The following is a 23,857-nucleotide window of genomic DNA, read 5'->3' as shown; positions in this document are numbered from 1 at the left end:
GGTATGTTTCTGAACAAGGGACAAACAGGGGTATCTATTTTGGGGTGCAAGTCTTCATTCATGTGTGTGCTGTACAAAAAAGCTGTTTTTAAAATGACAGAATTGCCAAAAAAAAAAAAAATCACAATTTTTTCCTTTTGCTTTGCTTCAATTCTTTCAAAAACTGTGGGGTCAAAATGGGCAGTACACCCCTAGATAAATTCGTTAAGGGGTCTAGTTTTCAAAATGGGGTCATTTGTGGGGGTTCTCTTTGGTTTTGGCCACTCAAGAGCTCTACAAATGTGCTATGGGGCCTAAAACGCCTTGAAGGAAAATTTATGTTCTGAAAACCACCGACTACTCCTTTCGTTTTGGTCCCCGTTGTGCATCCAGACATAAGATTAGGGCCACAATGGGTATGTCTCTGAACACGGGAGAAACAGGGGTATCCATTTTGGGGTGCAAGGCTCCATTCATGTGTGTGCTGTACAAAAAAAGCTGTTTTTAAAATGACAGAATTGACAAAAAAACGAAAATCACAATTTTTTCCTTTTGCTTAGCTTAAATTCATTCAAAAACTGTGGGGTCAAAATGGGCAGTACACCCCTAGATAAATTTGTTACGGGGTCTAGTTTTCAAAATGGGGTCACTTGTGGGGGCTCTCTGTCGTTTTGGCGGCTCAAGAGCTCTACAAAAGTGCTATGGGGCCTAAAACGCCTTTAAGCAAAATTTATGTTCTGAAAGACACCGACTACTCCTTTCATTTTGGGTCCCGTTGTGCATCCAGACATAAGATTAGGGCCACAATGGGTATGTTTCTGAACACGGGAGAAACGGGGGTATCCATTTTGGTGTGTAAATCCTCATTTTCATGGGCTCTATAGGAAAAAAATATGTCTTTAAAATGACATATTTGCAAAAATATAAAATTTTATTTTTTCTCCTCTAAATTGAAAAAAACTGGTGGGGTCAAATTACTCATGACACCCCTCAGTGAATACATTAAGGGGTGTAGTATGTATGTAAATTTGTATGTCCTCTAAATGGTTAAAAAAAACACAAGTTTTTCAAGTGTGCATTCAGAATAAAGTAAACAGATGGAAATATGTATCTTATCAAAAATTTGTACAGTATGTTTGGACATATTTGAGCTATTACGGTTGAAAATGTGAAAAAATGACAATTTTTTTTCAAAATGTTTCCAATATTGGTACTTTTAATAAATATACACAAATTATATCGGTCTCTTTTTACAACCTAAATGAAGTACAACATGTGGCGAAAAAACAATGTCAGAATCACTTGGATATGTAAAGCCTTTACGGAGTTATGCTATGTTGACCGACGCATGTCAGATTTCCAAAATTTGGCTCTGTCACTAAGGCGCAAACAGGCTTCGTCACTAAGGGGTTAAACTACAAGAATGGCTGAAAAATAAAAAATGATCTATGGCTTTTGCTGTGCCTATGGTTTGGCGGGAGCCTACAAACCTACAGATGGCTGCTAATTCTGCTTGACTCCGCATATAAAAGCAGGATTGTCAATGAAGAAAACAGGAACATTTCAATACCCGAATCTTCCATCTGCTTATTGACCTATTCCACATTCAGATAGTTTACCAGTTCCTTCTCCACCCCAACATTATGAGCTTGAAGTAGAAAATGAAGAAAGTGTGGAAAAAGAAGAACCCAACAAGCCTTCCACATCCCATGACCCTGACTTTAAGGTAAAAGATGATACACCGCACAGACTGAGTCAAGCGGAATTGAGTGATCTTATTCGAGACCTTGACACTTGTCAATGGAGAAGGCAGAACTATTAGGGTCAAGACTACAGCAATGTAATCTTCTCCAACATGATGTCAGGGTCTCACAGTACAGAGAACGTCAGAAGGATCTGCTTTCTTTTTTGAGAAAAAAAACTATTTAGTTGTTGGCTACAACATTAATGGTTTGATAAAAAGTTTGAATTTGAACCATGATCCAACTGAATAGAGGCTATTCATAGACTCCTCCAAGCTTAGTTTGAAAGCTGTATTACTTCACAATGGCAACCGTCTTTCTTCTATTCCTGTTGGTCATGCAGTTCACATGAAGGAGACTTATGCAAACATGACAGTCCTCCTTGACTCAGTCAAATATGCTGAACACAAGTGGAAAATCTGTGGCAATCTAAAAGTCATCGCTGTACTCTTAGGAATGCAACTGGGGTTCACTAAATACTGTTGCTTTATATGTATGTGAGACAGTAGGGATAGGAAATCACATTACAATCAAGGGGACTGGCCTGCAAGAAATCTTGACTCTACCGAGAAAAATATCGTTGCCGAGCCTCTTGTGGACTTGTGTCCATCCCTTCATATAAAGCTGGGTTTAATGAAAAATTTTGTCAAGTATAAACCAGAAAGGACAGGCATTTAAGTACTTAAGAGACCAATTTCCTAGATTGAGTGATGCAAAGGTTAAGGAAGGTATTTTTGTTGGGCCACATATTCGGCAACTTTTAAAGAATCCTGCGTTTGACCAGTTTTAAGGGAAAAAGAAAAGGAAGCTTGGCAAGCCTTAAAGGGAGTTATTCATGGATTCTTAAGCAACAAAAGAGATGATAACTACTCAGTTGGTGACAGTACTTCTGGAAAAATACCATTATCTTGGATGCAACATGTCCCTTAACCCTTTCCAATCCAATTTGTATCCTGGTTTTCCTAGAGGGCTTACTCTTTTTCTTCCATTATACAACGGTGCTATGTGCTGGCTAAAGCCAGTACTGCATGAGGTGACACGTTGGATAGGCTCTGACAGCAAAGAGACTGGCAATATACAGTAAGAGAGCCCCCAACGGACATCTTCCAACATCGGAGCTGTACAGCCTTAAATCATAATGTCTTCAGACGTCAGACAGTGGATTGGAAAGGGTTAAAATCCATTTTCTCCACTCCCACCTAGACTTTTCCCCTCCTAGTTGGGGAGCTGTCAGTGATGAACACGGAGAAAGATTCCACCAGGATATTTCTGTAATGGAGCAAAGATATCAGGGCCGTTGGAATGAAGCAATGCTTGCGGATTACTGCTGGTCTGTGTATAGGGATGCTTTGGAACTCACTTACAAGAGGCAAGCCAAAGGAAAACGATCTCCACATGATTCTCTTCACAACGAACCTCCTGCCAGGCATTCTTCCATCAATTTAGAACTCTTAGAATGTAACTGTCCTTAAAAAAAATTTCAAATGCACTTTTAATGTTCTTAGCATATGTAATTAAAATGTATCATTTTCTCTTAATCCGTTAAAATAACATACTTCCACCAATTGTATATCACAGAAACTAGAGCTAATAAAACATTTTCTATGTCATACATGTTTTTCTCACCCCAAAATTAGTAAGATTTGACTCATGAAGTTAAGGAAACATTCCAAAATATTTTTTTTGTTGTCCAGTGTTATTAGGTTCTTCGTCTATTAACCTGCCTTCGGCCTTTGGACGTGTCCCTGGCTACCCTCAGGGTGGGAGACGGTAGAGCCACCGTGACAAGGACCCAAACTCTAACCGGCTGTCTCCTATGCCGTGTTCCGCTTCTCGGATGCTGCAATAACAGGAAATATACTGAGATACCAATTAGGCTTATAATGTTAACTTTATATAGATATATATATGTTAATAGCAGTACATACATATATTATGTTTAACAAATGAACTAATAAGAAGTCCCAATATACTGCTCTTATATCCTGAGAGCCTCTCTCTAACTATAAACATTAAAAAGCTTACTTGCCTTCTTAGGATAGTATTAATCAGAGTGTGAGAGTAAATAAGATTTTCTCTACTCTCTGTACATTTTCTACAATTTCAGCTATATACATGTAACCTTCAAATATATATATATATATATACTAGCTTACCCATCGCGCGTTGCTGCGAAGACAGACATACATTCATTTGTTTTATATATCTAGATAACAACCAATCACAGCGCAGCTTTCATGTTACCTTAGCAGTAAGAAAAATAACAACCAATCCCAGCGCAACTTTTATTCTGCCTCAGCAATATAAAAAATAGCAACCAATCACAGCACAGCTTTCATGTTACCTCAGTGGTATAATATATAACAACGAATCGCAGCACAGATTTCATGCAACCTCAGTAGTATAAGAAGTAGCCACCAATCACAGCACAGTTTTCATGTTACCTCAGCAGTATAAGAAATAGCAACCAATCACAGCACAGCTTTCATTTTACCTCAGCATTCTCAATATCCAGCAACTGTCTTGCGAAACGTTCGGCGGATGCATCATTTTCTAGTTGAACACGCATCCCGTTGCTCGTAATGCCTTTTGCTTTCGTGCTTGAGATGGAAATCAAACGATCTTTGTCTGGGGGGCATAACTGTCGACGATGCTCGCACGCACGGCACCTATCGTAGGATAGTTGTACTATGCCTATAATCTTCCCAGGAGTGTACTCAGCAACTTCCCAAAGTCTCATGGCAATTGGATGAATGGTGTAGTAATGCATAAAGGACAGACAGACATACATTCATTTATATATGTCAGGAAGTGAGAGAATTAGATTCCGTACGTAAAATTTGGACGCTAATTGTTTTGCGCTTAGAATTGACTAATCGAGTTGGGACCCATTAACTTTTCCTATTTATGGCATAATCAATGCTCGTGCCAAATTTCAAGTTTCTATGTGCGAAAATTACATTTCGTACGTAAAATTTGGACACTAATTCTTTGGCGCTTAGAATTGAATAATCGAGTTGGGACCCTTTAGCTTTTCCTATTTATGACATAATCAATGCTCCTGCCAAATTTCCTGTTTCTGCGACATCGGGAAGTGAGAGAATTAGTGGCAACGATGGAAATCGAACGATCTACGTGGGGGGGGGGGGCGTAACTGTCGACGATGCTCGCATGTGCGCCATTTATCATAGAATATTTGTACTATGCCTATAATCTTCCCAGGAGTGCACTCAACAACTTCCCAAAGTTTCATGGCGATCGGATGAATGGTATAGTAGCGCATAAAGGACAAACACACACACAGACAGACAGACACACACGCATACATTCACACACCTTTTATTAGCAGAGCACAAGTATACTTGGAGGGTAATTATTAATCTATATTTTAATTATTCAGTGCCTTAACTAATTGAGTGTTAGTTATAACTATAACAAATCCAATTAATCGTGCGAGAGACAGCCATCTTCCAAAGGTCGCCATACAGTTGAATACTGCCCACAGTCGGGTTATGTGTCATCGACTCTTATGACCAATAACTATTTACTTTCACTTTGGTTGGAATGTCTTTGTGTGAATGTTATAAGTATGAATGTCCATTCTGATCAGTTTGTATGCCCTGGGAAACAGCAGTTCCCTACACTTGCTCAGTGTCTTCATCAATGGAATCATTCAAGCAAAGCATTATGGTTGTGTTCTTTATGCTATATGTGATAATGCACTCCACTACTGGAAATTATAGAAGTCACCAAGGAGATAAGTATCCAATCCATATAAAATCTGTAGGCCATAGGCTGAATACATTATACAGGGACCTCAAAGGTGACTCCTATTAGAGAATATACTTTCTTGTAATGCACACCTCAGCTGTTGCAGATCCTCTTTACTTTCAAGAGTGAGTTGAAGACTCTTTCTTGTCCACCATCAATTAATAGGAAACTGCCTCGGAGGTCATTCACATGAGGGACCTAATGGCGCAAAAATTCTGCGCGTAAAAAAATTGCGCAAACAATCTCGTGAATGGACAATTTTCTTTGATCAAGTCCCAAGTCTCATTAGCATGAAAATCGCCCATTCTGGAGTTGCGTGATGCAGAAAAAATGCACTGCTGTTCGGAATTTCCTTAGCTGGTAGTTTGGCGATCCGAGCAGGAGGACCGCTGTGATGGGGAAGACCATGGGGAAACCAAGATGGTGGTTCTGTGATCTCTGCCACCAGCGACGCCAGCTTGGCCCATCTCAGCCACTCACACTACATAAACGCAGCAGTGAAGAATATGAATGTCACGTGATGCCAGGTGCAAAATAACGAGTCTACAGTCCTATAATGAATTTTGCAGAAAAACAAACGGAGGTGCATGGATTTACTTTTACTCACAACTCTGCAGCTTTGGTTCTTTACCAAGTGATCATTTGTGCAGAAACAACAATCTTTACAGATTCTCTCTTTCCTACCTGTAACTTTTACTGTTATAGGCTTAAAGGAGATGTCTCGAGGAAGCAGTGATTTTTTTTTTTTTGCCCAGTCCCCCTAATTAAACATACATTACTAATTACCCCTGTAAATTACTTTTCTAGCTGGTTCGTACTTACCGTTCCAGCGTTTCAGTAACTTATAAAAGTTTCCCCAAGATGGCCGCCGGCTCTTTCCCCCCGTCGCTCGCTGCAGCCCGACGTGCGCGCATCCCGAGACGCTGCCAGCTGTGTCTCCATGGCAACCGGACGCCCCGCAGCCGCCGACCAGACGCCCCGCAGCCGCCGACCAGACGCCCCGCAGCCGCCGACCAGACGCCTCGCAGCCGCCGACCAGACGCCCCGCATCGCCAGGCAGCAGGTAACCGGCGCTAGCCCCCGGCTCCCCAGCGCTACACTCCCGGCTCCCCAGCGCTAGACCCTCAGCCCAGGTGAAGGCCCCGGAGCCCAGCGCTGGGCTCCGGGGCCTTCACCTGTCAGTGAACATCACCCCCGGCCTAGCGGCAGCCCCCCCATCGCAGCGACAGCCCCCCCATCGCAGCGACAGCCCCCCCCGGCGCAGCGACAGCCCCCCCCCCCCGGCGCAGCGACAGCCCCCCCCCGGCGCAGCGACAGCCCCCCCCCCCGGCGCAGCGGCAGCCCCCCCCCCCTGGCCCATCACTTACCTGGACAGCTGGACGGCAGGACAGCTGGGCGGCTTCTCCGGCAGCTCTGCACCTTCCTCTAACAGAGGAAGGTACAGAATGGCCGCTCCAGCGCGCTCCCGAGCAGTGACAGCTCATCTGCGCATGGCGCAGAAGAGCTGTAGCGGGGAGCACACTGAAGCGGCTCGTGCTGAATGGAGAAGACCGGACTGCGCAAGCGCGTCTAAAAAAGCAAGCTGCCGGCGAATTTAGACGGAACCATGGAGACGAGGACGCTAGCAACGGAGCAGGTAAGTGGAATAACTTCTGTATGGCTCATATTTAATGCACGATGTATATTACAAAGTGCATTAATATGGCCATACGGAAGTGTATAACCCCACTTGGTTTCGCGAGACCACCCCTTTAATAGGAGACACTCTTCCCTCCCAACTCTGAAAATCCTTAATGCCAGTTATCTGATAGACCGCTCATGGGGTATGCACTCCCGACTCATTACCAGCATTCACTTATGTGGCTCGCTTTGTTCTCAGGCTTATTAAGTTGGTTACCTTCTCCCTGCCAAGGCAGGAGAACCATTACTCCATGCCTAACTTAGCCAAGGCACGTCCACCTCCTCCGAGTACATTTTCTCAACTCCTGTTCTTTAAACTCCACCCTTCAACTACCCAAGTCTCTCAACCACGTCACTCATGCAGTTAAAGAGATACACACACAAAACTCACTCACAACAGTCATCCGCATACATACACACTACAGCTTTTGGTGTTTTGCGCACCAGGGAATTTCAGTTGCAGAATTTCAGTCAGTGATCTCCTATTTTTTTAGGTGCAATTTTTTTTGCGCTCCTAAAATTCCTTCATCTGAATGTTTTCATAGGAAAACACTGGTTCTAATTGTTGTATTTTTTTGGCGCCGCTAACTTAGCTATGCAAATTCTTTTGTGTAAATGAGCCCTCAATTTACAAAAAAAACGTGTATACAGCTGCTAGAGTGTGCATTATTATGTCCTGCAGCAGCTGAGATTTGTATTATGATGTTCTGCAGCAGCTGAGGTGTGTTTTACCGTATGTTGTTCTGCAGCAACTTAGATTTGTATCATGATATTCTGCAGTAGTGCAACGTGCGACAAGCGGGAGAAGGCCTGCACTCTCTGAGCAGTGTCTAAGGGATGGCTGAGAAGCCATGTCATGGTGCGATGAGTGCAGCGCACTCTGTGTAATCTTGTACACAGATGAAGGTATACAACAGGATATGGGTGACTCATGTAATTAGGTGAACATGACGCCCTTGCCTAACTTAAAGGATCTTGGTAGAGAAATAAGACTAACATATGTATTTGAGTAAACTGCAGGCACACCATTTACTGTTGAACATGGCAGTCTGCAAGAATATTACATATTAGTTAGAGATGAGCGAGCACCAAAATGCTTGGGTGCTCGTTACTCGAGTCAAACTTTTCGCGATGCTCGAGGGTTCGTTTCGAGTAACGAACCCCATTGAAGTCAATGGGCAACTCGAGCATTTTTGTATATCGCCGATGCTCGCTAAGGTTTTCATTTGTGAAAATCTGGGAAATTCAAGAAACGGATAGGGCAGGCGAGAGGCTACATGTTGGGCTGCATCTCAAGTTCCCAGGTCCCACTATGAAGCCACAATAGCGGCAAGAGTGCCCCCCCCCCCCAACAATTTTTACTTCTGAAAAACCCTCATTAGCAAGGCATACCTTAGCTAAGCACCACACTACCTCCAACAAAGCACAATCACTGCCTGCATGACACTCCACTGCCACTTCTCCTGGGTAACATGCTGCCCAACCCCCCCCCCCCCACACACACAACCCAGTGTCCACAGCGCACACCAAAGTGACCCTGCGCAGCCTTCAGCTGCCCTCATGCCACACGCTGGCCTCATAGCCACACCACCCTCATGTCTATTTATAAGTGCGTCTGCCATGAGGAGGAACCGCAGGCACACACTGCAGAAGGTTGGCAGGGCCAGGCAGCGACCCTCTTTAAAAAGGGCGGGGCGATAGCCCACAATGCTGTACAGAAGCAATGAGAACTCCAATCCTGTGCCACCTCCATCAGGAGCTGCAAACGTGGGCATAGCAATGGGGAATCCATGTGCCACATAGTATTCATTCTGTCAAGGTGTCTGCATGCCCCAGTCAGACCGGGGTTTTTTATAAATAGTCACAGGCAGGTACAACTCCGCAATGGGAATTCCGTGTGCACCCACAGCATAGGTGGCTCCCTGGAACCCACCGGCTGTACATAAATGTATCCCATTGCAGTGCCCTGGACAGCAGAGCTAACATCAGATTAAATGCAGGTGGGCTTCCACACACACTGCATGCCCCAGTCAGACAGGGGTTTTTTATAAGTAGACACATGCAGTTACAAATCCGTGTGGACCGACAGCATGGGTGAGTCCCAGGAACCCACCGGCGGTACATAAATATATCCGATTGCAGTGCCCTGGACAGCAAAGCTAACGTCAAATTACATGCAGGTGGTCTTCGGCCCACACTGCATGCCCCAACCTGACCGGAGTTTTTAATTCATAGCCACAGGCAGGTACAAATCCCCAATGTGAAGTCCCTGTGGACCCACAGCATGGGTGGCTCCCTGGAACCCACCGGCAGTACATAAATAAATCCCATTGCAGTGCCCAGCACAGCTGAGGTAACGTCAGGTTTAATGCAGGTGGGCTTCGGCCCACACTGCATGCCCCAGTCAGGCTGGGGTTCTTTATAAGTAGACACATGCAGTTACAACTCCGTGTGGACCGACAGCATAGGTGGGTCCCAGGAAGCCACCGGCGGTGCATAAATATATCCCATTGCATTGCCCTGCACAGCTGAGGTAACGTCCGATTAAATGCAGGTTGTCTTTGGCCCACACTGCATGCCCCAGTCTGACCAGGGTTTTTAATACATAGACACTGGCAGGTACAAATCCCTAATGTGAAGTCCCTGTGGACCCACAGCATGGGTGGCTCCCTGGAACCCATCGGCGGTACATAAATGTATCCCATTGCAGTGCCCTGCTCAGCAGAGCTAACGTCACATACAATACAGGTGTGCTTCGGGCCACAGTGCATGCCACAGTCAGACTGGTAATATGTACCTTAACAGTAACCGCGTTAGTGCGAATGTGGTGGCGACTGCGGACCTAGTAGCGCGGTTTTATTTAGTTGGTTTTCGGAATGTGGCCAGGATTAAGTGGGCTGTGGCGGGGGGATGGTGGTGGGGCTCTTGTTGTGTCGGTAAAGGTGAAATTCTTGGACTGCCACCAGACGGACCAATGCAAAGGTATTTGCCAAGAATGTTTTCATTGTTGGAGGAGGAGGGGGATGTTTTTGAGGCACTACGTGTCCTGTCCACATGTCCGTGGTTATATGCACCTTAACAGTAACCGCGTTGGTGGGAAATGGCCTCGCCACCATCATGTCTTTGGGAAGCCTCCGTTTCCACACCCCAGTGACATAGCATTAGCAGCGGTATAGGCAGAGCCCAGAATTAGTAACATTTCAGCTGTAGCATTAGGGACAGGCCCCAGTAACATATCACTAGCAGCATTATAGGGGGAGCACAGTATTAGTTCCATTTCAGTAGTAGTAGCAGTCCAGACAGGCACCAGTAACAATTCCGAAGCAGCAGTATAGGGGGAGCACAGTCTTAGTTCCATTTCAGTAATAGTAGCACTCAAGACAGGCCCCAGTAACAATTCCAAAGCAGCAGTATAGGGGGAGCACAGCATTAGTTCTATTTCAGTAGTAGTAGCAGTCAAGACAGGCCACAGTAACATTCCCGTTGCAGCAGTTTAGGGAGATAACAGTCTCTTTCACATTTCAGTAGTTGCAGTATAGACAAGGCCCCAGTTCCATTTATGTAGCAAAAGTGTAGGCCAACCCCACACACCTTGCTGTAGCATGAGTGCAGGCGAAGCCCATAAAAATTACTAGGATTACACTGTAGGCGAGGGCTCAAAAAATTGGTGTACCAACAGTACTAATATACCTCAGAAAAATTGCCCATGCCCAACCAAGAGGGCAGGTGAAACCCATCAATCGCTTTGGTTAATGTGGCTTAATTTGTAACTAGGCCTGTAGGCAGCCCAGTTAAAATAAAAATTGGTTCAGGTGCAAGTTTCAACGCTTTAATGAGAATTGAAACGTATAAACATTGTTTACAAAAGTAATATGACTGAGCCTTGTGGGCCTAAGAAAAATTGCCCATTCGGCGTGATTACGTGAGGTTTCAGGAGGAGGAGCAGGAGGAGGAGGATGAATATAATACACAGATTGATGAAGCTAAAAGGTCCCCGTTTTTTATGGTGATAGAGAACGATGCTTCCATCCGCGGGTGCAGCCTACGTATTGTTTAGGTACCGCTGCTGTCCGCTGGTGGAGAAGAGAAGTCTGGGGAAATCCAGGCTTTGTTCATCTTTATGAGTGTAAGCCTGTCGGCACTGTCAGTTGACAGGCGGGTACGCTTATCCGTGATGCTTCCCCCAGCCGCACTAAACACCCTCTCTGACAAGACGCTAGCCGCAGGACAAGCAAGCACCTCCAGGGCATATAGCGCGAGTTCAGGCCACGTGTCCAGCTTCGACACCCAGTAGTTGTAGGGAGCAGAGGCGTCACGGAGGACGGTCGTGCGATCGGCTACGTACTCCCTCACCATGCTTTTACAGTGCTCCCGCCGACTCAGCCTTGACTGGGGAGCGGTGACACAGTCTTGCTGGGAAGCCATAACTCTGGCAAAGGCCTTGGAGAGTGTTCCCCTGCCTGTACTGTACATGCTGCCTGATCTCCGCGCCTCCCCTGCTACCTTGCCCTCTGAACTGCGCCTTCTGCCACTAGCGCTGTCGGATGGGAATTTTTTACCATCAGTTTGTCCGCCAGGGTCCTGTGGTATAGCATCACTCTCGAAGCCCTTTCCTCTTCGGGTATGAGAGTGCAAAGGTTCTCCTTATACCGTGGGTCGAGCAGTGTGTACACCCAGTAATCCGTAGTGGCCAGAATGCGTGTAACGCGAGGGTCACAAGAAAGGCATCCTAACATGAAGTCAGCCATGTGTGCCAGGGTACCTGTACGCAACACAGGGCTGTCCTCACTAGGAAGATCACTTTCAGGATCCTCCTCCTCCTCCTCCTCAGGCCATACACGCTGAAAGGATGACAGGCAAGCAGCATGGGTATCCTCAGCAGTGGACCAAGCTGTCTCTTCCCCCTCCTCCTCATGCTCCTCCCCCTCCTCCTCCTCCTCCTCCTCCTCAACGCGCTGAGATATAGACAGGAGGGTGCTCTGACTATCCAGCGACATACTGTCTTCCCCCGCCTCTGTTTCCGAGTGCAAAGCGTCTGCCTTTATGCTTTACAGGGAACTTCTCAAGAGGCATAGCAGAGGAATGGTGACGCTAATGATTGCAGCATCCCCGCTCACCATCTGGGTAGACTCCTCAAAGTTTCCAAGGACCTGGCAGATGTCTGCCAACCAGGCCCACTCTTCTGTAAAGAATTGAGGAGGCTGACTCCCACTATGCCACCCATGTTGGAGTTGGTATTCCACTATAGCTCTACGCCGCTCATAGAGCCTGGCCAACATGTGGAGCGTAGAGTTCCACCGTGTGGGCACGTCGCACAGCAGTCGGTGCACTGGCAGATGAAACCGATGTTGCAGGGTGGCAGCGTCCGTCTTGGACTTGCGGAAATGTGCGCTGAGGCGGCGCACCTCTCCGAGCAGGTCTGACAAGCGTGGGTAACTTTTTAGAAACCGCTGAACCACCAAATTAAAGACGTGGGCCAGGCATGGCACGTGCGTGTGGCTGCCGAGCTGCAGAGCCGCCACCAGGTTACGGCCGTTGTCACACACGACCATGTCCAGTTGGAGGCTCAGCGGCGAAAGCCAGCGGTCGGTCTGCTCTGTCAGACCCTGCAGCAGTTCGTGGGCCGTGTGCCTCTTCTCTTCTAAGCTGAGTAGTTTCAGCACGGCCTGCTGACACTTGGCCACCGCTGTGCTGCCACGCCGCGCGACACCGACTGCTGGCGACGCGCTGCTGCTGACACATCTTGATTGCGAGACAGAGGTTGCGTAGGAGGAGGAGGAGGAGGAGGGTGGTTTAGTGGAGGAAGCATACACCGCCCAGATACCAGCACCGAGCTGGGGCACGCAATTCTGGGGGTGGGTAGGACGTGAGCGGTCCCAGGCTCTGACTCGGTCCCAGCCTCCACTAAATTTACCCAATGTGCCGTCAGGGAGATATAGTCGCCCTGCCCGCCTGTGCTTGTCCACGTGTCCGTTGTTAAGTGGACCCTGGCAGTAACCGCGTTGGTGAGGGCGCGTACAATGTTGCGGGAGACGTGGTCATGCAGGGCTGGGACGGCACATCGGGAAAAGTAGTGGCGACTGGGAACCGAGCAGCGCGGGGCCGCCGCCACCATCATGTTTTTGAAAACCTCCGTTTCCACAAGCCTATACGGCAGAATCTCCAGGCTGATCAATTTGGCTGTGTGCACGTTTAACGCTTGAGCGTGCGGGTGCGTGGCGGCGTACTTGTGCTTGCGCTCAAACAGTTGCGCTAGTGACGGCTGGACGCTGCGCTGAGAGACATTGGTGGATGGGGCCGAGGACAGCGGAGGTGAGGGTGTGGGTGCAGGCCAGGAGACGGTCGTGCCTGTGTCCTGAGAGGGGGGTTGGATCTCAGTGGCAGGTTGGGGCACAGGGGGAGAGGCAGTGGTGCAAACCGGAGGCGGTGAACAGCCTTCGTCCCACCTTGTGGGGTGCTTGGCCATCATATGCCTGCGCATGCTGGTGGTGGTGGCTCCCCGGCTGATCTTGGCGCGACAAACCTTGCACACCACAGTTCGTCGGTCGTCTGCACTCTCAGTGAAAAACTGCCACACCTTTGAGCACCTCGGCCTCTGCAGGGTGGCATGGCACGAGGGGGCGCTTTGGGAAACAGTTGGTGGATTATTCGGTCTGGCCCTGCCTCTACCCCTGGCCATCGCACTGCCTCTTCCAACCTGCCCTGCTGCTGCACTTGCCTCCCCCTCTGAAGACTTGTCCTCAGTAGGCTAAGCAAACCAGGTGGGGTCAGTCACCTCATCGTCCAGCTGCTCTTCCTCCGAATCCTCTGTGCGCTCCTCCCTCGGACTTACTGCCCTTACTACTACCTCACTGATAGACAACTGTGTCTCATCGTCATCGTCCTCCTCACCCACTGAAAGCTCTTGAGACAGTTGCCGGAAGTCCCCAGCCTCATCCTCCGGACCCGGGGAACTTTCCAAAGGTTGGGCATCGGTCACGACAAACTCCTCCGGTGGGAGAGGAACCATTGCTGCCCATTCTGGGCAGGGGCCCGGGAACAGTTCCTGGGAGTCTGCCCCTGCTCCTCAGAATGTGTCATTTTAATTGAGTGAGGAGGCTGGGAGGAAGGAGGAGCAGCAGCCAGAGGATTCAGAGTTGCAGCAGTGGACGGCGTAGAAGTCTGGGTGGTTGATAGATTGCTGGATGCACTTTCTGCCATCCACGACAGGACCTGCTCACACTGCTCAGTTTCTAATAAAGGTCTACCGCATGGACCCATTAATTGTGAGATGAATCTGGGGACACCAGAAACTTGCCTCTTTCCTAATCCCGCAGCAGTCGGCTGTGATACACCTGGATCAGGAGCTCGGCCCGTGCCCACACCCTGACTTGGGCCTCTGCGTCCTCGCCCCCATCCACCTCCTCTAGGCCTACCCCTACCCCTCAGCATGGTGTATTACGAGATTAGCAGAAACAGAACGCTGTAATTAAATGTGCCGCTTATTGGTCTGTGGTTGGAGGCTGACTTCGCGTACGTAATGCACTGCAGAGGCAGGAAACAATTATGCGCAAGGCTGGGTATTAATTCACCAACTACTACCCCCAGCAGAGACGCTGTAAACGGAAGACACTGACAGGCAGGCCAAATATTGTATATTTTTGAACTTTTTGATAACAACCACACTGCCTGTGATATACACTGTATTTCGATTTCCCTGTTGGAGGCTGACTTCGCGTACGTAACGCACAGCAGAGGCAGGAAACAATTCTGCACAAGGCTGGGTATTAATTCACCAACTACTACCCCCAGCAGGGACGCAGTAAACTGAAGGCAGTGACAGGCAAGCCAAATATTGTATATTTTTGAACTTGGGAACAACCACACTGCCTATATAGACAGTATATCTCTTTTACCTTTCCCACTGTCCCTGCCTCACCAGTACTGCCCCTATACTCTGTAAAATGACTGCAGACTGAGGACGCTATGGTCTGCACGCCCGATATACAAAAAAAAAAAATTGTGCAACACTGCTCCCAGCAGCCTCAACAGTACTGCACACGGTCAGATGTGGCCCTAAGAAGGACCGTTGGGGTTCTTGAAGACTAAAATAACACCTAACACTCTCCTTATAGCAGCTACAGCAAGACAGCACTTTCCCTGATCTCTGTCAGCATGCATTTGTGGCGAGCCGCGGGCGGGGCAGATTTTAATACTCGGGTGTCACCTGATCTCCCCAGCCACTCACTGCAGGGGGGTGGTATAGGGCTGGAACGTCACAGGAGGAAGTTGTAATGCCTTCCCTGTCTTTCTATTGGCCAGAAAAGCGCACAAATTTCTCAGGGAAGAAAGTGAAAGTAACTCGAACATCGCGTGGTGCTCGTCTCGAGTAACGAACATCTTGAACACCCTAATACTCGAACGAGCATCAAGCTCGGACGAGTATGCTCGCTCATCTCTAAAAGTAGTACTTGTATATACACAGTTTAAACCTTCATACACAGACAAACAAGCACTGGGGAGGCAGTACCTTAGATAAGGGAAAGCCATGGAGAGACTGATGAGGACTGCAAACAAAACCCCTATCAACCCGACTAACAGTACCATTCAAACCTGAAACACAAGCTAAAAATTGTCCAGTACTCTCTCCGTAGGACACTCTGGAGGATGTCTTGTCTCTGCAGCTGGCAATGCTGTGCCTGTTTGGGCTATTTAGTGGACGCAGGGATGGAAGGCATGGCTCGGAAGGACTTATCTACTATGTCACAGATCTAGGGAGAGGGAACCATTCCACTTTACTCCACTCTGGGCTCTTGTTTTAGCTTGGCTGTGGTTAGCTCTGCCCCTCAACCAATCAGGGAGTTTGTTTCTTCTGCTGGGTTATGTGATCGCAGATCCTGTTGCTGCATACTAAAAGATTTCTCCAGGTCCAAAAACAATGATTTTACAGTGAAATTACTAAGTTAAATTAACTATTTAGTTCCCTATTCTGGCCTCAACTTCTTATTAAACAAAATCCAGCATCACTACCCTTTTGCTAAATGAGCTGTAGTTGGGACAGTTTCTCTTTACTTGCAGTTAAGTACTTTTACTGTAGTGTCACACTTCCGGTTACAACAGTAGCTGACTTGTATTATGATGTTCTTCAGCATTTGAGGTATATTATGATGTTTTGCAGTAGCAGTGCAGCAACTGAGGTGTGGACAATGAGGTTCTGCAGCAGCTGATGTGTGTATTATGATGTTGTGCAGCATCTGAAGTATGAATGATGACGTTCTGCAGCAACTGATGTGTAGGTGATGCATTTCTCCAGCATTTAGGGTATGTATTATGATGTTCTGCAGCAGGCGATGTGTGTAATATGATGTTTTGCAGCAGTTGAGGTGTTTGCTGTGATGATCTGCTGCAGCTGAGTTGTGAATTGATAGGTTCTGCAGCAGTTGTAGTGTGGATGATGAAGTTATACCCTAGTATCTACATGAGACTTTTTTGTTGTTGGCACTTTTTTGTCATAACATCTCCTGTAAATACACCCTCACAGGAGCACCTAAAAAATGATTGCAGTATTAATAGTCGGTATACATGTTGTACTAATTGATAGTAATGATGAGGTAATTATCAGCAGCACATTTCTTTCTTCCGTTTCTTTCACCAGAGCCTCCATATTCCTCAGGACATAATAATGATACAGTAACTGAAGCAACAGAGGGACAAACTGCTGTTCTGAGAGTAACGTTAGGGTCGAAATCTACTTCCCGTAGCACTAGAACAACTGTGCCCCTTCCTGCAACGTTCGTCTGGTATCGTTATGACCCTGGCAAAACAGAAATAAAGAGCGGCGGAAAATTTATAGTGACCTCCACTGATCATGTATCGACTCTCAACATCACGGATGTGACACCGGCTGATGCTGGAAAATATGAATGTACAGCCACTAATTTAGTCGGAAGCCAAAGCTCTATTTTCAATCTCACTGTGACCACAAAAGGTAGGTTACCTTTTTGACAAGTTTCTGAAGAATATTGTGAAAAACCAAAACTCTATATGAGAGATTACATAGCTCACTTTCTCTAGTTGCAAAACTGGATGTTGAAAGTTTATCAGATGCATACACTCCCTCCCCCTCTCCGTCCATTGCTGGCTGCTGGCAAAGGGAGAGGGTGGGACAGGGCATGAGCTAGTGTGCTAATTTCCCGCCCCGCCATCTCCCTTTCCCATCAGCCAGCAAGAGAGCACCTGTGTAGAGCTGGTATTTGCTGCTATATGGTAATCATATGGGGTAATATTGATATTTGTATAATGTTTTTTTCATTAACACTATAGTGGTATTATGTGGTCACGATCTGGTGGTATAAGTTGGCCCTCGTATTCTTATTATTGGTAATACAGAGTTGTCAAAAAGACTGAACCAGCACTACATCTCAATACTGGTGTCCTATATTGAAATAACAAGAGTACTCAAATAAGAAGGCATGGATGTACTTGGATTCGGCATCTCAAGTCCCATGAGATCGCTGCTATTACTGAAGTAAGGAAAGCAGACTTGAAGTGGCCTCCTTTTGCTGCGATCATCCAGGAAGTCTTTCGTCGTTGTCTGCAGGGAATTCCGGTACAAATCCACATTGAAAGTCCCTGGAATGAACAAAGATCCAAGGATGGCCTCATGGATGTATCGTAGAAGAAGGAAGCCACTTTGATTACACTTTCCTTACTTCATAGCAGCAATCCCATTAGACTAAGGCTTTATTCACATGAGCTTTTTATCGCGGTGATATCACAATTTTATGTCACTACAAAAGTCATGCGTGGCGCTACAAAGTTGTGCGACTTTGTAGTGCTCTCTTGCCTTGATTTTCAGGGGAGGGGGGGGGGGGCACTAGAAATATAAGCCCTACCTCGAAAATAAGCTTTGGCTGCTTTTAAAAAAACAAAACAACCACAATATATCACCTAAGCTATAGCTTCCTGGAGGCGGGGTTTTTAAACTGCTGAGGTAAAGCTTCAAGCAAGTGCGTCGGAGCTGCTAAAAAGAAGTGTGCCGGAGCCGATAACACCCGTTAGGTGATGTATTGTGTTTTTCTTTTTAAATGCAGATAGGGCTCAAACGGTAATATTTCTAACTGTGAATGTTGCATCGCACCGCAATGCAACACATAGGGAGACATGGGCTACAAAACAGTGCAAATTGTGGCAATATTGCCATGATTTTTTTTTTCTCGCAATGTAGCAGCCTACAAAACATCGCTTATGTGAAGGAACCCATTGGAAAGCATGAGCCTCATATACATGCGATCTGTAGCGCTCGGTTTTGGCTCTCAAGTAAAAGTGGCCTAAAACAAAGAGTTGAATGGTGAAAGACGGGTGTGCGCCTCAGGAAATTCATAATCATGCGGACATTTATGAGGGGGCTCTAGTAGACATTAACAATGTGCGGTGCTGGGTGTAGAAGTTTCAAGCAGAAGAAACTGAAAATGCAAGTAAGCTGAGTAGTGGCCGTCCACATAAGTCCCTGATGAGAACTGACAACGTGCTGATGAGATTATTTGAGGCAGTAGATGCAGCACACTTCAGGATAGTGCTGATGTTTTGCATGTGTCCCCATAAGCATTCTTCATGCAATTATGAGGGGTGCACACCACTCTTTTGCCAGAAAATCAGTGCCAGCTTTTTGTTTTAGCCCAAGATCCCTGGTTCTAATCACTCAGTCTAGAAAAGAATAATATAAAGTATTCATTAGTAGAGTAAGGACATCCATATAATACTATTCATAGACATTCTCAGTTATTCGAATAGATAAAAAGTTACAGACACGGAGAAATTAATTTTTGATTCACCCTTGTATTAATGCTCCTTATCACCCAATTAAATATTAATGCTCATTATGGCTCTTTTAAATAATTAAGCTACTTTATGTGCTAAGATTAAAAAAACAGATGCTCACTTATGTCACTCCTCCCACCTATTGCACTCCAGCTGCACTGTTGATCTCTTTAGCCAGTTTGCGGCATTACCAATGCTGAAACTAAGCATTGGCCACAACGATCGCATGTGCTTCTTACTTGACTACACTGTGCAGAAGTGGCCAGTGCAGCATGGACTGCAGAAGCCAGGAATAGCGACAAATATGAATATATATATATATATATATATATATATATATATACACACTAGCTGATATACCTGGCTTCGCCCGAGTTAATTTGGTACTGGTGTTTATCTGGTGTTCACATGGAAAATCTTATAAAGTCGTGGTTACTTTAGAGATACTGAGGAAAAACATATTTTCACCATTTTGCATAGTTCTCTGCGTTACCCAGGAAACACCACGTGGAGGTAACCATGCGACGTTTCCTTCATATAAAATGACATCAGGAAGTGAGAGAATTAGATTAATTGTGCTTAGAATTGAATAATCAAGTTGGGACCCATTAGCTTTTCATATTTATGACACAATCAATGCTTGTGCCAAATTTCATGTTTCTATGACATTGGGAAGTGAGAGATTTAGATTATGTACGTAAAATTTGGACGCTAATTCTTTTGCGCATAGAATTGAATAATGGAGTTGGGACCCATTAGCTTTCCCTATTTATGACATCAATGCTCGTGCCAAATTTCCCGTTTCTATGACAGCGGAAAGTGAGAAAATTACATTCCGCACGTAAACTTTGGACGCTAATTCTTTTGCGCTAGAATTGAATAATCGAGTTGGGACCCATTAGCTTTTCCTATTTATGACATAATCAATGCTCGTGCCAAATTTCCTGTTTCTATGACACCGGAAAGTGAAAAAATTACATTCCGCACGTAAAATTTTGACGCCAATTCTTTTGCGCTAGAACTGAATAATGGAGTTGGGACCTATTAACTTTTCCTATTTATGACATAATCAATGCTCGTGCCAAATTTCCCGTTTCTATGACACCGGAAAGTGAGAAAATTACATTCCGCACGTAAAATTTGGACGCTAATTCTTTTGCGCATAGAATTGAATAATCGAGTTGAGACCCATTAGCTTTTACTATTTATGACATAATCAATGCTCGTGCCAAATTTCCCGTTTCTATGACACCGGAAAGTGAGAAAATTACATTCCGCACGTAAAATTTGGACGCTAATTCTTTTGCGCATAGAATTGAATAATCGAGTTGAGACCCATTAGCTTTTCCTACTTATGACATAATCAATGCTCGTGCTGAAATTTCACGTTTCTATGACACCGGAAAGTGAAAAAATTACATTCCGCACGTAAAATTTCGACGCCAATTCTTTTGCGCATAGAATTGAATAATCGAGTTGGGACCCATTAGCTTTTCCTATTTATGACATAATCAATGCTCGTGCCAAATTTCCCGTTTCTATGACACCGGAATGTGAGAACATTAGATTCCGTACGTAAAATTTGGACGCTAATTCTTTTGCGCATAGAATTGAATAATGGAGTTGGGACTAGAGATGAGTGAGCATACTCGTCCGAGCTTGATGCTCGTTCGAGTATTAGGGTGCTCGAGATGCTCGTTACTCGAGACGAGCACCATGCGGTACTCGTCTCGATTAAACGAGCACTGACCATTGAATTCAATGGAGCCGGTAATACAGCCGGCTCTATTGAAAGCAATGGGCTGTCGGCGTATGCGGGATGAATTGTCGGGAAGGGCTTAAATATATAAGCCCTTCCCTACAATTCATCCAGAAATGTGTAAAAATAAAATATATATATATATATATATATATATATATATATATATATATATATACTTACCTGGTCCCGGCAGAACGATGTTAGCCCATTGAATTCAATGGAGCCGGCAATACAGCCGACTCCATTGAAAGCAATGGGATGCCGCCGATCGCGGGATGAATTGTCGGGAAGGGGTTAAATATATAAGCCCTTCCCTGCAATTCATCCAGAAATGTGTAAAAATAAAAAATATATATATACTTACCTGGTCCCGGCAGACGGAGTTCAGTGCGGCAGGCTGCAGTTCTCCTGAACTGCTCTGAACAGCTGTGAGTAGTATTCAGCAGCCGGGGATTTAAAATCCCCGCCTGCTGAATGAGAGGCCTCTGATTAGTCACAGCCTGACCAATCAGAGCAGCCCTCACTCACCCATTCATGAATTCACATTAGCTTTTACTATTTATGACATAAAATCAGTCAGTGAGTCAGTCAGTGAGTGAGTGAGGGCTTTCAGCTTTATATATATTTATATATATATATAAAGCTGAAAGCCCTCACTCACTCACTGACTCGCTGACTGACTGACTGACTCGCCAAAAGTTCTCCAACTTCCCGAGGTCGTAGAAACATGAAATTTGGCGCAAGCATAGATTATCTCCAAAATAGGGAAAGAAATTGGGTCCCAACTCGATTATTCAATTCTAGCGCAAAAGAATTGTCGTCGAAATTTAACGTACATAATCTAAATCACTCACTGCCCAATGTCATAGAAACGGGAAATTTGGCACGAGCATTGATTATGTCATAAATAGGAAACGCTAATGGGTCCCAACCCCATTATTCAATTCTATGCGCAAAAGAATTAGCGTCCAAATTTTACGTATGGAATCTAATTTTCTCATTTTCTGATGTCATAGAAACTGGAAATTTGGCACGAGCATTGATTATGTCATAAATAGGAAAAGCTAATGGGTCCCAACTCGATTATTCAATTCTATGCGCAAAAGAACTAGCGTCCAAATTTTACGTGCGGAAGGTAATTTTTTCACTTTCCGGTGTCATACAAAAAGGAAATTTGGCACGAGCATTGATTATGTCCTAAATAGTAAAAGCTAATGGGTCCCAACTCGATTATTCAATTCTATGCGCAAAAGAATTAGCGTCCAAATTTTACGAACGGAATGTAATTTTCTCACTTTCCGGTGTCATAGAAACGGAAAAATTGGCACGAGCACTGATTGTCATAAATAGGAAATGCTAATGGGTCCCAACTCCATTATTCAATTCTATGCACAAAAGAATTAGCGTCCAAATTTTACGTGCGGAATGTAATTTTCTCACTTTCCGGTGTCGTAGAAACGGGAAATTTGGCACGAGCATTGATTATGTCATAAATAGGAAAAGCGAATGGGTCCCAACTTCATTATTCAATTCTATGCGCAAAAGAATTAGCGTCCAAATTTTACGTGCGGTATGTAATTTTCTCACTTTCCGGTGTCATAGAAACGGGAAATTTGGCACGAACATTGATTATGTCATAAATAGGAAAAGCTAATGGGTCCCAACTCCATTATTCAATACTATGCGCAAAAGAATTAGCGTCCAAATTTTACATACATAATCCAAATCTCTCACTTCCCAATGTCATAGAAACATGAAATTTGGCACAAGCATTGATTGTGTCATAAATATGAAAAATTAATAGGTCCCAACTCGATTATTCAATTCTAAGCGCAAAAGAATTAGTGTCCAAATTTTATGTACGTAATCTAATTCTCTCACTTCCTGATGTCATTTTATATGAAGGAAACGTCGCATGGTTACCTCCACGTGGTGTTTCCTGGGTAACGCAGAGAACTATGCAAAATGGTGAACATATGTTTTTCCTCAGTATCTCTAAAGTAACCACGACTTCATAAGATTTTCCGTGTGAACACCAGATAAACACCAGTACCAAATTAACCCGGGCGAAGCCGGGTATATCAGCTAGTATATCAGCTAGTGTGTGTATATATATATATATATATATATATATATATATATATATATATATATATATAATATAGTATTATTACAGATCTCCTCCTGCACTGACCCCAGGACCAGACTGACCTTCTGATTGCTCCTAATGGGTTCAGAGGCCAATCTGCCCCATACATACAGTAAAGTCTTAAGTGGACCTGATAGCATGGGCCCCACCGTGGTGCAGGCCCCATAGCAGCTGACATGGCTGGTGGTAGTTACACCCCTAAAGAAATCTATGATATACTCTATAAGCAGTAATTCATGGAGAAACAGAGATTACTTAGCTAAATGAACTCTGAGCAGGGCCTAAGCTCATTCTTGCTTGTTGTACCATCAAGCAAACAGACCATTATTAGATATTGGATATTCACATTTACAGGTTTCTTCTTCCCACAGCCCCACCTCCTCAGTACCAATGGAATGGTGGAGAGATTGCAGGTATCGTCATTGGAACAGTAGCCATCATCATCATCATCATCTTAGCAGTCATCGTATTCATAACTTTAAGACAGATGAAAAGTATGTACACTGTCATGGGTTCATTTATGTATATATTATTTTATATACTGCAGGATGTCTTGTCTTACCTTTTATTTTATGTATGCTGACCAGACAAATTTTTGTTTCAGATTTAGAGAGGTACAGAAGTACACATACAAAATATACAACAAACCTCCTAATCTCCCCACAAATACTTTCACAGAATAAAAACTTTTTCTCTATAGTAACCTCTTGAAGTTCCTTGAGGATTGGGTTGAGACACAGTGATCTACATCATACTTTATTGTAGAACATATACAGTATACATACCTATAGAAATGCAGGCATGGACATAACTGAGTTTGGATGGGTATAGGCTATGAATCAAAGATGTTTGTTAGGATGGGGACTAGAAAGGTCTGAGATAGGATTGGGACTAGGGCTAGTACCAACAGCAGCAAACAGCTCATATGCCCTAATTTATAACTTGTAGTAGTGTACGTTTTTTCCTCATTCATTT

The 23,857-nt window shown here is 45.0% G+C and overlaps 2 protein-coding genes across 2 annotated transcripts in view; both read left to right on the top strand.

Moving 5' to 3' along the window:
• Nucleotides 1–23,857, top strand: part of LOC136632356 (V-set and immunoglobulin domain-containing protein 10-like 2) — a 119,514-nt gene that overhangs the window by 17,232 nt on the left and 78,425 nt on the right. The gene's annotated exons all lie outside the window — the stretch shown is intronic.
• LOC136631389 (V-set and immunoglobulin domain-containing protein 10-like) overlaps nucleotides 1–23,857 on the top strand; it is a 49,234-nt gene that overhangs the window by 4,603 nt on the left and 20,774 nt on the right. Inside the window, exons 2-3 of the mRNA XM_066605668.1 lie at nucleotides 16,807–17,139; nucleotides 23,254–23,376. Of these exons, the coding sequence (XP_066461765.1) occupies nucleotides 16,807–17,139; nucleotides 23,254–23,376 (456 nt within the window). The remainder of the gene's footprint in view (nucleotides 1–16,806; nucleotides 17,140–23,253; nucleotides 23,377–23,857) is intronic.

This window comes from Eleutherodactylus coqui, chromosome 6, assembly GCF_035609145.1.
Source record: "Eleutherodactylus coqui strain aEleCoq1 chromosome 6, aEleCoq1.hap1, whole genome shotgun sequence".
Taxonomy (NCBI): Eukaryota; Metazoa; Chordata; class Amphibia; order Anura; family Eleutherodactylidae; genus Eleutherodactylus; species Eleutherodactylus coqui.
Note: the sequence above shows the minus strand (reverse complement) of the source record. Positions and strands in the feature narration are given on the sequence as shown.